The 13,240-nt window shown below is 45.9% G+C and overlaps 1 protein-coding gene across 9 annotated transcripts in view; it reads right to left on the bottom strand.

The window, feature by feature from the left end:
* Positions 1-13,240, bottom strand: part of ACACB (acetyl-CoA carboxylase beta) — a 2,187,049-nt gene that overhangs the window by 454,507 nt on the left and 1,719,302 nt on the right. For all 9 annotated transcript variants that reach the window (XM_085633342.1, XM_085633341.1, XM_085633344.1 and 6 more), the window contains one exon: positions 3,594-3,690. In XM_085633342.1, coding sequence (XP_085489468.1) covers positions 3,594-3,690 — 97 coding nt within the window. The remainder of the gene's footprint in view (positions 1-3,593; positions 3,691-13,240) is intronic.

Raw genomic sequence — 13,240 nt, 5'->3', positions numbered from 1 at the left:
TATGGTGCTGGGAGGTCATCATCACAAACTCCACAGCACCATGATGGCTCCACTGAAGACTGAGAAGTTTGGTATCAAACTTCTCAGCACATTGAACCCACACTGATGCCAGTGTGGGATTTAACGTAGAATGCACGACAGAGGGCAACTTAGAGTTGCCCCCTGAACCTAACCCACAATCCACGTCCTGCCTCAGAGGCTGCCTAGGCTGCCACCCAGCAGAGATGTTTCCGGACCCCTGGGTAGATAGCCATCCGCTCTCCTGGGCCTGCAACAATGCACATCCTGGGCGAGGTGCTGGGTCTCCTCCCCCAGGATGGGCAGGGGAAGCTTCAAAGGCATGCCGCCTTTGTGAGCCTCCCCAGACCACTTGCTGTACTCAGCAACTGGTCCCCACCGGTTCTAGCCCCCACTCTGGCGGAAAGACTGGCGGGAAAGCCCAAGTGAGGAAACGGGGTGTGCCAGCCTCTGCCAACCCCACCCCTCAGGTGGGGGAGGCAAGGTGAAGCACAACTCCAGGTTCTCGCCATTTTGAAGTTGGAAAGCCCTACCCAATCAGGACTAGGCTACTGCCCCCCTCCCACAGGACAGTGGCAGGCTAGGGGATGTACCCACCCCAGGGAAAGGAACCATTGGTCCCAGCCCTTTACCTACCTGTAATGCCCCTAAATTTAGTATATAGGGGCACCCTGAACCTTCCTTCCTCAGATCCCGAATCCGAAACAAGCAAGAAGAAACAAGAAGAAAGAAGACCTGCCGTGCAGCAGCTAACAGGAGGAAGACACCAACTGACTTGGCCCCAGCCCTACAGGCCTGTCGAATCTGCTCCTGCTAAACCCTGGTGTCTCCAGTAGTCAGCAAACTCGAAAACCCCGGAGGACCTGACTGCCTTGTGACTCTAAAAGACTGGGACTCCCGCGAGCAGTGGTTCGGCTCAAAGCAAGCAACAAACCCCTGGTGCCAGCCAGGAACCGTGACTCCTGCACACTCTGCACCCGCCAAGCCTGGCCTGTGCCGGAGTGGACAAAGACCACGAGGACGTCCCCCCGGCGACTGTGACCAAGAATACAGCACCCAAGGACCCTCCTCGACGCTCCTGACGACGCCTGCAGCCTCAGAACCACGGACCCCTCCAACCGTGACCAGCTGAGGGTAAGATTTCGTGACGCGAAAAGACACCCTGCACCCGGTGCCCTGCGGCCCCCTGTGCCCAGCTCCTGGGTGTCTACCTAACCTACAGCTTCCCAACTTACCTCTCGAAGTGGTGGTCGCACATGAAGAATCTCTATCCCCGAGCTTGCAGCCTTTGTTCATCTGGTAGCTTCTCCATTGAAATACATTGAGCGCCGGCTGGCTCAAAAGCACCGTGCACCCAGCCGCCCGAGTGCCCCTGGAAGTGCAACCTCTATCCTATCTTACTTCCCCACTTGCCCTGTGTGAGTGACCAGAGGCCCAGCTCCCACAGCTGCGTGGCCTGCCTGCTAGCAGCCACCAACCAAGGGCCCCCTGCCCTCCATAGGCAAACATTGGGCCTAACTCTCTCTGTACCCGGCTGCCCCTGTGCCGCTGAGGATGTAACAACTGTACCTACCTGACCCTGGGAGACCCCTGAGTCTATGCCCAGAGCCTTAACTCTGCCAGTCGAGTACTAACCTAGAAGCCGATAACCTACATTTTCTCCATAGGGTAACATTGACTGGTTTCACTTGAAAATTCTTCTAAGTGTCGAGTTTTGAAACTTTAAAATATTCACAAAAAATCAGCCGATCAGCAAAAACGAAATTACTCACCTGTTATCAGGAGAGATCCCAGTGCTGGATCTTGGTGCCCAGCACTGACCCTGAAAAGCAATTACAACTGTACTTACAGATAACTTGATTTTCCTCCATAGGATAACATTGCCTGGTTTTTGACAGAAATTCTTCTGTGTCGATTTTTGAAACATACAAATATTCCTTAAAAATCGCATGTGTAACAAAAACGATTTCTTTCAACTGCTTACAGGAAATGCACCAGGGTTGAATCCAGGGTCAAATCCTGTGTAAGAAAGAGAGTAAGGTTATATCTAACTGTAGCCTCTGCCAAACCTCTGGGGACTGTGAACCTTACTTTGGTGCAGTATATATAGAGCCACTTTCTTACAAAATGCTAGAATGGTTCCTAACAGCCCAGACAGTTTGGAGACTGGTTCTCTGTTTAAGCCCATGCTAAAAGAGGTCAAGGGTGGTGATACCCATTTCTTGTTTAAATTTGGGGACATGAAGTACTACAAGAAAGTGAGGTTGAAAGTTCAACAAGCAATGGCCGGGATGTGGTTCAGTACTACAAGGATTATGAAGCGGGAGCATTACAGAAGTTTAACCACTATTTTGGATTTGCAAGGCAACCGTGACCATGTTAAAAATTAACTGGCACTTCTGATTGAAATTGGCAGACATTCAAAGATGGGGCCAACTTATAGTGGATGGAAAGCTACTCCCATGGGATGATGTTACATGTGGTTGTGGACGCAAGCATTTTTAGATTTAAGTACTTGAAGTTAAAAAGTTGGTCCTAGAGCTTGGGTTTTGAGGTTGGGACAATTAACCAATTGGAAGAATTGCCGATACAAAAATTGCCAGGGAAGAAGGAAGTATTATTATGGTACTGGGCATTGTTGGATATTGCTGGTGGTGATTTTAGTCTACAGGAGGAGCTCTGGCAATTTTCGATGTGCACATTATATAACACTGTCAAACCTGCTTTTTTAAGGTGGAATCATCTCTTTTCCTTTCACAGAGCATACTGGATGCCCTACAGTATCTAGGAGATGGGACATAACTAAGTGTATGAAATGTGGGCTAGGGAAGACGAATGATATCCAGATGTTCATGGAATGCCCTGTGATCCAGCAATTTCGGGAAAGCTTGGGTAAGCTCACCACAAACATTTTGGGGTTAAACATCAAGATAAGCCTCAGTCGAATTATCTTTGGGGAAGACGAGTGGCAGGTGAGGTTGAACATTAATAACAGCATACTGCTATTCTATATGATTCTTCATGCTTGAAGAGAAATATGCAGGAAGTAGGAAGATGGTGTCACACGACATATACTGATTGGCTTAATGCAGTATTCTATACTTCCAAAATGGATTCTGCAGATGGGATAACTAAGAAGAATATGTTTTGGCAACCTTCAAGAGGTGGATGGGTTTGAATGGCAGAACGGGAAATGAATAGGTAAATCTGGTGGAAAGGTAAAGTAATCTCACTTGTCCGATGATTACACCCATCGCTGTTTTGTTTACAAAATGCGGCTCTTGGAGCAGGGTAACCCTAAGAAAGTTAAATGCCACTGTGGTGAGGCCTTCACCACAAAAAGGGTCAAGGGACTGGAAAATTTGGGGTTTGAGCTGGAGGTGAATGAGGACTCAAAAAACAAATTACAAAAAAAAGCTTTGTAGGATTGTCATTGTACATTATATTAATACTGGCAGGATTCATAACGCCAAAGGCACACAATGTGTAGGCAGGACTTGCGTAACACAGAAATGATTAATACCAAATAAAATGTAAACCCTTTTTTACTTTAATGTATTTACACGTGTTCTCACCTTGCTCTTCCAACGACAACAGTCTGTGCCCAAAGATGCATGATTTCCATGAAGCTACCATGATCAAAGAATCCACTCTGCCAGGCTCCCTTAACAGCTGTAGAGGTATAAAACCATTAATATTGCTTGTATATTCGGTTTGGGCTGAGATTTCTCATTTTAGCAAGCAATTACAAACAAGTACATATAATATACACAGTGGTCTGCAATCCATGTATACAAAGCGTTGTCTCTTTTCTTATTACAGTCTAGTTGTGACATTACTACTACCTGCAAACAAAAAAAGCACATCATGCTAAACTGCTATAAAGGAACAAGTTATTTGCCTTCAGTAATGCTCATTCTGATTGATACTGTAGGTATGGATTTCTCAACTTTTGAATATACCAAGGCATCTGACTGGATCTGAAGAATTCTTCAACAATGCTCTTGCATGAAAGTATGTGGCTCTGGTTGTATCCACAGGGACTCCATGCTGCCCTAGGGCTGACGAAGAGGAGCCACATATTAGAGCCACACCTGCTCACTAATATCTGTTTCTTCTATCTTTCTCCTTTCATGTACTCAGATGACGCAATACAATGAGTAATATGGTGACCATTGACTCCATTTTGAATACACAATTCCATTTCTGCGCTCTCACACAGTTACAGAGTGGGAAGGGAAAGTTTTTGCTCTTCACCGTGCAGAATAAGATGCGACATATTGTGTGGGATGCGCATTTGGTACTGTTCACAGGGTTGAGATTGTTATTGCTAGAGAAATGTGCGGAATGTACAGCTCTGTCTCGGAGCAAACACGGGGTCTGGCTAGCTTCTGTGAGTGACCTCGACGCAGACCGATATGGACAGCCTTGCTACACAACAAAAGGAAGGGGGAAGAGGTTTCTAGAAATCTTTCCTTGGGTTGAGTAAAGGTATTAAAGACAGGGTACCTTGGCTCTCAGACAGGAGCTCGCTGTGGAGAGGATGCATTGCCACAGGGACCTTTGGGTCTGGCCAGCTTCTGGGAGTGACCTCGACGCAGACCGATATGGACAGCCTTGCTACACAACAAAAGGAAGGGGGAAGAGGTTTCTAGAAATCTTTCCTTGGATTGAGTAAAGGTATTAAAGACGGGGTACCTTGGCTCTCAGACAGGAGCTCGCTGTGGAGAGGATGCATTGCCACAGGGACCTTTTGTGATCCTGATCGAGACTTCTGCCTGACTGTAAAGGGCTCCCCAGTCGTGCTGGCCAGAATGTTGAAAGACACTCTATTGGTGACATATTTTTTCTATTACTTACCGTGTGTATATATTCTGCAAGTTTCTTTGCTCTGTGTACATATTTCATATGTTTTCCTGCTTTGTATGCATGTTCTTTATATTTGACATCTGGAAAGGTGCATCAATAAGAATATTTTGTCTTCTTTTAAAAAGTGCTGAATTAGTAAATATATGTTTTATTTTGAAAGCATCTTGATGAGTTTATTTGCCTCCTTTGGGAGAGTGCTGAGTTCCTTTTTGTGTGTGTCCAAGTGTTTCAAATCTGAAGCAATACAGACGTGGAGAGTAAAACAAACCAAGTGAGACTGGTGTGCTTTTTTATGGATACTACTAAATGCAGATTCCTCACCTTTAGAATAGGTACCATATCAGTCTCTCCCGAGGGTGGAAGGTCTGGTGAATGGTGTCAAGTCCCGCAGAACCCAGGGGGTAAAGTTAATTTTGCGATGGATCTGACTGTTAAGGCAGTAGTGTTTCTTGTACATATGCACACACACTCACATGGCAGCGTGATAGATATCTAGAACAGGTACTCCTCTTGCCAAAGCCTTTGTAGTCCATTTTTGAATCGAAATGCCTTCCTCAGCACCAGAAACCCCAACAAAGAGTCATGACCTACAGAAGGAAGACTGCCTAGGTCCTCAGTTACCAATTTTGCCAGAAAGACGTTGGTGAAGTGCAGAAGCACCAAAAATGCCTGCCAGTCACTCATCCATCGTGCTGATGTACTAGCAATGAGGAAGACAACTATAAGTATTAAAAGCCTTAAAGAACAGTAGTGCATAGACTCAAAGGACGTGCACATGAGAAATGTCAAGAGCAAGATCCCACTGCAACATAACAAATGGTTTGGAGGAAACATGTGAGATAAACCTTTTATAACATGCATCACAACCAGTGACTCAAAGACTGGTTGGTCAGATAAGCACAGAAAGGGTCAATAAATAACTTTTAATGTGCACATCAAAAGTTATTACTGGGACAATGAAAGACCAAATGAAAGGACATCGGAATGGTCAGTTTGCAAGGGGACTACGTTTCAGGTACCTCGCCAAGCAACAAGTTTGTCCTAGCACCAAGCACACATGCACTTTCTGGAAGAACATCTTGCTGCAAGGATGAAATCAACCACCTCAATCGTCAAGTGAAACGCATTTAGCTACCACCTCTTTAATCCCCACTTGCATGCTTCCCCAAACAAGTATCTTAGAGGAAACTGCAGCATATAGAATTGTTAACACTGTGTATTTTTGATGATGGTGAATAGATTTAGCCAGGTGAGACCACACTGCTCAAAGGCACTGTGCACCATCTCGGGATTAAGACGCTACTCACACTTTACAAGACTACATCAGTTCAGTTCATTTACTCTGGCTTTTAGAGACTCCACCAGATGGTTGACAGCCAGGAAGAAGTTCTTTTGGTCCAGCCAGTTTCAGGATCCCACTCTGCCCCAATTGTTGCAATATCAACAATACAATTGTGTTGTCCCTATGGACCTGCACCAGTATTCTTCTTGAGAGATGAAGGAAATGATTTTCAGATGGATCACTCGAATCTCCACAAGACTAACATGAAGCTTGCTCTCTGCTGGAGACCAGAGACCTCTGATATCCACCTTTCCAAGTGGGCCCCCAACCAGCAGACACTCAGGTCACCATTGTAAACTCTGGATGGGGAGGAAGAATGGCCTGTCACAGGTCCGTCTGATGCTGGATCCACTGCAGATCTGAGGTTCACATGAAAGGCTGAATGAGCTGCCTGGCATTTAGGATGGGGAGAATGCACAAAGGTAGTAGATCAAGAAGCCTCACAACCATCCTCTTCAAAACCCAGGACTGGTCCTGGAAAACCAGAATAATATCCTAAATGTCTCAGATTCGATGCAGAGAAGGAAAGGCCCTGAATGACACACTGTCCAGAATTGCCCCAATGAATGGAAGTCTCTGTGTGGGGCTCCGGTGGGACTTAGACTCGTTGATGATGAAAACTAACGTTGTCAGGAGTGCTGCCATTGTCCAAAGGTGGTCTATGATTAAGTGTAGTGAGACCACCTTTAGCTAATAGTTATTCAGGTGCGGGAAAACGTGAACTCTAACCTCTGATGATGACCAGCACCCATCTCATTCAACCCTGTGTGAACACCTTCAAGGCTGAATTAAGACCGTAGGTTAGCACGGTCAATTGAAAGTGTTCCTAGACCACTTGGATCCATACGTATTGACTGTGGAACTACAGGAAAGTGTGTGGGAATACACATCCTGGAAGTCCAAGGACGCCATTCAGTTTCCTGGGTCTCACAATAGCAGAATCTGAGCCAGAGGAAAAAGTAACAAACATTCAGTAACGCTCTTTCTGGTGGATACTCTATCTACCTGCAGATTCCTCACCTTTGGTATATTCCCGGCATCAGACTGAATTTTAACTTATTAATAGCGCGCCACGTTGGTAGGTGGTGCTGGCTGCACTTCAGCGTCAGAAGCGAAGTCATTGTGACATCACTGGAGCCATATAGAGCCCCACCAGCCCTCTGACGTCAGTTTCTTACCAACTGTTTACACACCTTCCTAATGAATGAGATTAGAATATAATCAGCTAAGTAAGGCGCAATACTATTTCTTGAATTGGGATCTTGTTAAAATGGTAAATTTAGTAAGCAGCCATAAAACGTGAAAGACGCAGGTCAGTGGGGAATCTCCAGATAGAAAAGAGTATCCACCAGTAAGATGGGTACCAAAGGTAAGTAACTTTTTCTTTTGATGGATACTTTTACCTGTACACTCCTAACCTTTTGAACAAAAATTCCCAAGCAATACCCAATTAGGAGGTGGGGGGGAATGGCTTGTTAAACTGAGACCGCCTGAAGGACTAGGCATGCAAAGTGACCTTCCATCTACACACCCTAGTTCAGCAGATGTTTGGAGGGCAGCCCAAGTACCTGCTTTACAGATCTCTGCAACTGGGACTCGGCCTGCAAGGGCAGAGGTATCAGATTTTGCCTTTGTGGATTGGGCACTGAGACCTTCCGAAGGCTCCCTCCGCCGAGCCAGGCGTTGAAAATCTTAGTGCATAACATGAACCACCTTGACAGGGTCCTCTTGTGGCCTGCCTTGACCTTCATATGCCCATATAGCCAATATCTAGTCATTAACTCTGAACTCCTTGGGTCTGTCAATGTAGAAGCTGACCGTTCTCTTGGGGTAGAGTCTCTAAAACCTCTTCCTCTTTCGTGGAAGGCAGGGAAGGAAAGGAAGGCAACAAGGAGATAGATATGCCTAAATAAAAGAATATAACCAGCTTGGGCAGGAAAGCAGCCCTGGTTCTGCGAACAGTTGCAACTGGTGAGGTTGTGAATGGGGAACACATTAAAACATGAGAAAGAGACTGAAGTACCATTGCTACATTATGAAGGGAAAAGGAGGAACCTTGTTGGCGAGAATCTTCAGACCCCTCATGACTACTGGCAGCTTGAAGTGGAACTGATGGTTTGGGAGCAAGAAAGGCCAACAATGATAAGTAGCCCATAAATGTGTCAAGTGCACACCCGTGTTGTACCAACAACAGGGAGAAAGGCAAGATATCAGACAAGTGGGCCTGAACAGAGTACTGAATTGTCTGTACACCACTTGATGAACCTAATCCACAGCCACAAATGCATCGTTTTGGTGGTATGTCTAAAGGCATATAAGATAACATCCGCCATTTCAGGAGGCATGGAAAAAGCATTTAGGGGCCGATCAATCTCAAGGCATGAAGGTAGAGGCTCTAGTGGTTAAGGTGCAGAACCTGTCCTGCAAGAAGAGATCTACCCTGAATGAGAGGGAGCGGAGGCACAGGGAAAGGTGTATCCGGTCCAGATACCGCATGCTTCTTTGCCAAACTGAGGTTATTGAGATGATTTGGGCCTAGTTGAGACTAATCCTCCTCAGAACCTGCAGAATCAAGGACAAGGGAGGAAACACGTAGTCAAGCAGAGAGTTTCACCGAAAGCAAAATGCGCCCCCCAATACTCCCTGCAATGACCTGTGATCGTTGTCCCAAGCAGCAAAGAGATTCACCAGAGGAGTGCCCCAAAGCCTGCTGATCTACTGGACTACCTTTGGATAAAGAAATCAGCACTTTGACCAGGTGGTCAGCTACCAACCAGATGTGATGTTCTCATAACTATGTTAAAAACTGCAGAGTCTCTTGACATAGAAGACGTGAGTCTATGCCACCCTTCTTCATGTTGTAGCATATCACTGTTGTGTCATCTATCTTAAATTTGGACAGACTGGCTGCAAAGGGACGGAGGGAGGTATTTGAGCACTATTCAATTCACCCTCAGCTCCAGCAGATTGATATGCAACTTCAGCTCCCCTGGAAATCAAAGGCCTCTGCTCTCCAGTTTCTCCAGATGGGCTCCCCACCCTAGAGTTGAAGCATCGATTATCACTATAGCCACTGCCTGTGGGGGTTGGAATGGCTTTCCTTGAGACAGACTGCCTTCCATGCTTCATCGCATTAAGTCTGTCGTTGAGCCCTTGGAGATCAAGATTTAACACACAAGATCTCAGCCATGTTGGTAACACACTTGTGGGGTCACCACTGGAGAGCACTCATGTGGCAAAACAAATGAGTGACTAGCAGAATGCAGGAAGCTAGCAGACCTCACAAGTGTAAGACCTTCAGGACTGGGACCGGCACTCCTTTCTGAAACATCGAAATCACAAACTGAATGTCCTGAACCCTCTGTAGAAAGGCTCAACTTGATGTGGTGTCCAGTACTGCCCCTATGAACAGGACGCGCTGAGAAGGGACCAGGTGAGATTTGGGCTTATTGATGGAAAAGCCCACATCAAACAGCAGAGCAGCCATGACCTGCAGTTGGTGAAATATCAACTCTAGATATTTGGCTTTGAGGAGGCAGTGGTCCAAATAAGGGAACACTGGGATTCCTGACCATCTGAGAGGGGCAGAAGCCACCATCATCACCTTTGTGAAGACCTGTGGGACTGGCGATAGACGCAACGGAAATACTGGAAACTGATACTGTGCTGATTTGACCGTGAAGCTAAGATTCTTTGTGTGCAGTAGAAAAATTGGTATGTGGAAATACGCATCCTGCAAAATCGACAGACACCATCCAGTCTACTGCTTCCAGCGTAGGTAACACCTGGAACCAGTTCAGGACCCTATGGTCTAGAATGGGACGAAGGATGCCATCCTACTTCAGGTCCTATAGGTACTGGGAGTAGCAACCATGGTCCTGTTCCTGCTCTGGCACCATCTCCAATACCCCTTTTTGCAGTAAGATCCCTATCTCCTTTTGAAGGATTGGAAGCTGGTCGGTTGAACGGATGGAAGATGGGGAAATGGGTGGAGGGACCTATTGAATAACAAGAGCTACTTACCTCTGATAACGCTCTTTCTGGTGGATACTCTAACAGCAGATTCCTCACCTTGTGAATACTCTGAGGCACCAGACTGGATAAGGAGATTTATCAATTCCCTTGTACGCCTGTAGATGGCATTGTGCAACTCTATATCGTGTCTGTCCTGCCCCAGGGGTGGCGTTGTGGACACAATATAACTCCCATCTCCACACGTCAACATCAGTTTGTTACAGATATCAATCAGCACTGTCGGAAGCAGAACCTTCAATAATCATATTGGGACAGTGTGCATATCTCTAATTGGAATCTTTTTACATGGACCAAGAGCGTCAATTCAATAGAACAGGGAGGAGGGTGCATTGGCTAGGAATCTGTAGTTAAGAGTATCCAACAGAAATAGTGTTACCAAGGGTAGAGGAGTTGGCCTAACGGCTAGGGCGCTCGACCTCGGACCTGGGGAACTGGGTTCGAGTCTCGGTAATTACGCTGAACATCCAGTGATTGTGGGCAAATCACTTAATCTCCCCGTGCCTAACAAAAATGAATGTGTGTCCTCATGTAACGTAACTGGTGCTATGTAAAGGGCCCTGAGATTCGGGTCAAGTTGGCGGTATATAAAACTCTGCAAAAAAAAAAAAAAAAAAGGATAAGTAACCTGTTATTCTGATGGATACTTCTAACCACAGATTCCTCACTTTGTGAATATATACCAAAGTGGTACCTCCCTGCGTGGTGGGGTCTGTGGGTTGACTCAGACCAGGAAAGTCTACAGCAATGAACAGGCAAAATACTACTCATACCAGACTTAGCTATCCAGGCAGCAGTGTTTTGTTACTGTGAGAACTGCCGCCTAAGCCACAGCCTGACAGATATGCAGTACAATCGCTCTGAATACCAATGTGGTGGTTGTAGCATTGGCGGAATGAGCCTGTATGCCTTTCAGAAGCTGTTTTATAACCAGTCAGTAGCTTATCATTATACAAAGGACATCCTTCCCAAGATAGTCCATTATGCACTGCCTTTCCTTTGTTTGTTCCAGAGAACTCAATGAAGACTTGATCGCCTACCGGATGATCCCTTGTACGATCAATGTATAAGCTCAGAGCTCTCTTAGGGACTAAGTGATGGAGTCTTTCCTCTGCTTTGGATGGATCAGGAGAGGCAAAGAACGCAGGCAAGGTGATAGGACTGCCTAACATGGAAGGGTGTTACAACTTTCAGAAAGCACACCACCTTTGTCCATAGCACTTTCTTGCCCAGGAAAAAGAAGGTGGACAGTTGTTGCACAGAAAGTGCCTGAAGCTCACTCAGGCAACAAGCTGACGTGATCACTATGAGGAACACTGTGTAGAGGGTTAGTAGTCTCAGAGTGCCAACAATGCTTCGGTTAAATGGGGTGCACATTAGAAACGTGTGAACCAAATTCAGATCCCATTAGGGCATTAAAAAAGGTTTTGGTGGAAACATGTGGACCTCCCTTTTGGAAAACAGTTAACGTGATTTAAACAGTGATTGTTAATAAAGTAACCACAGAAAGTCCGATATGACCAACAAATAACTTTCAACTGTCGCCAGAGCAAGGCCTTGATGGTCCAATGAAAGAGAAAAAAAGAAGAACATCAGATAACTGGGTTTGCAGGGGCTGTATATGCCTAGAAGCACACCACACAAACTTCTCTCAGCATCCTGCATCGGATGCCTTGTTGGAGGGCCACCTAGCCTCCAGAATGACATTTAATACCTCAGGGAGAAGATAAAAAGCAGTTTGCTGTTGCCGCTTAACCTCCATGCATGGAGGTATAAGTTGTGCAAGCTCGGGTGAGGGATCCTCCCTACTGTAGACTGTCTCAAAGAAGCAGCCAGATTGGAGACAGAGGATCAATGCCAGAAGTTCAGGGTACCACACTGTCCTGGCCCAAAAAGAGTATGGTTCTTCCTGATCTTCTCCAGAACTCTGGGAAGGAGAAGGCATCCATCTTGATCGGGGACTGGACCTCACCTCACCTGGAACATTACTCAGGAATACGAGGCCCGGCTCTGTCCGTCGTTGCCTCCGGCATTCATCTGAGTCCATCCCCGACTCAGATGAATGCCGGAGGCAATGACCTTCTGCATCCCTTGAAGTGGAGGATCTGTAAAAACAAGGTTGTATTAATTCCAACCGTTTAGTGGTGACGTGCACATTTATTCATTTCTTATTAGTTGATACACTCATGCAGGAGCAAGATTTGACAACTTAGGTCCTGAAGAAAGCCGTGGGCAAAAACTTTTCCCGTTTGGTTGAAACATGTCGACCTTGATGAATAGCAGTTATTTGTTAACACTGCTTTTTGCACTGTTGTTTGGTTTTATTTAGTGAATGAGGCGATTTTTTCATTAAACAGTGGTTTTCTCCTCACAACTCTATTTTAAACACTGCACTCACTTTTCTATGTACAGCACGATTTCTTTATGTGATCATTAATTGAATATATATGATCAGTTTTTTTACTGTCTGGTGCTCCTTCGCTGATCCTAATGAGAGAGCTTTCCCTAGAAGATAGTCTCTATGATCAAGAGACGTATCATTCGTTTGGGTGGATGACCAGATGATAAGATTGATCACGTAGACAATTGATGGGTATCCAAGCTCTGCTCAAGGGTCCCTACACTTTCACAACATTCTGTCTTTTGCGTTTTGTTTTTTGCTTCTGTACTCCTGACCCTTATAGCCCTAGGCACTTGTGGATATTGTTGATGGAAGACCCCCAGTTCTTGAGGTTTTTGATATTGTAGATATTGGGGAATAGAACTGTGGCAGGTCATTGAAGATTTTCCCTTAGACCCTACTATACTCTGCTTGTTTGCCAGAATGACCTCACAGACTTCAGGAGGCAAGTCAAATGGCATCAACTGCCGCCGCTCAATCTCCACGCATGGAGGTGGAGGCTGGACAGGTTCGGGTGGAGGACCGTCCGCCGCTGCTGCAACAGAAGGTCCTCCTGAAGAGGCAGTCGAATCGGGGGA

The sequence above is a fragment of the Triturus cristatus genome, chromosome 11 (assembly GCF_964204655.1).
Source record: "Triturus cristatus chromosome 11, aTriCri1.1, whole genome shotgun sequence".
Lineage (NCBI taxonomy): Eukaryota > Metazoa > Chordata > Amphibia > Caudata > Salamandridae > Triturus > Triturus cristatus.
Note: the sequence above shows the minus strand (reverse complement) of the source record. Positions and strands in the feature narration are given on the sequence as shown.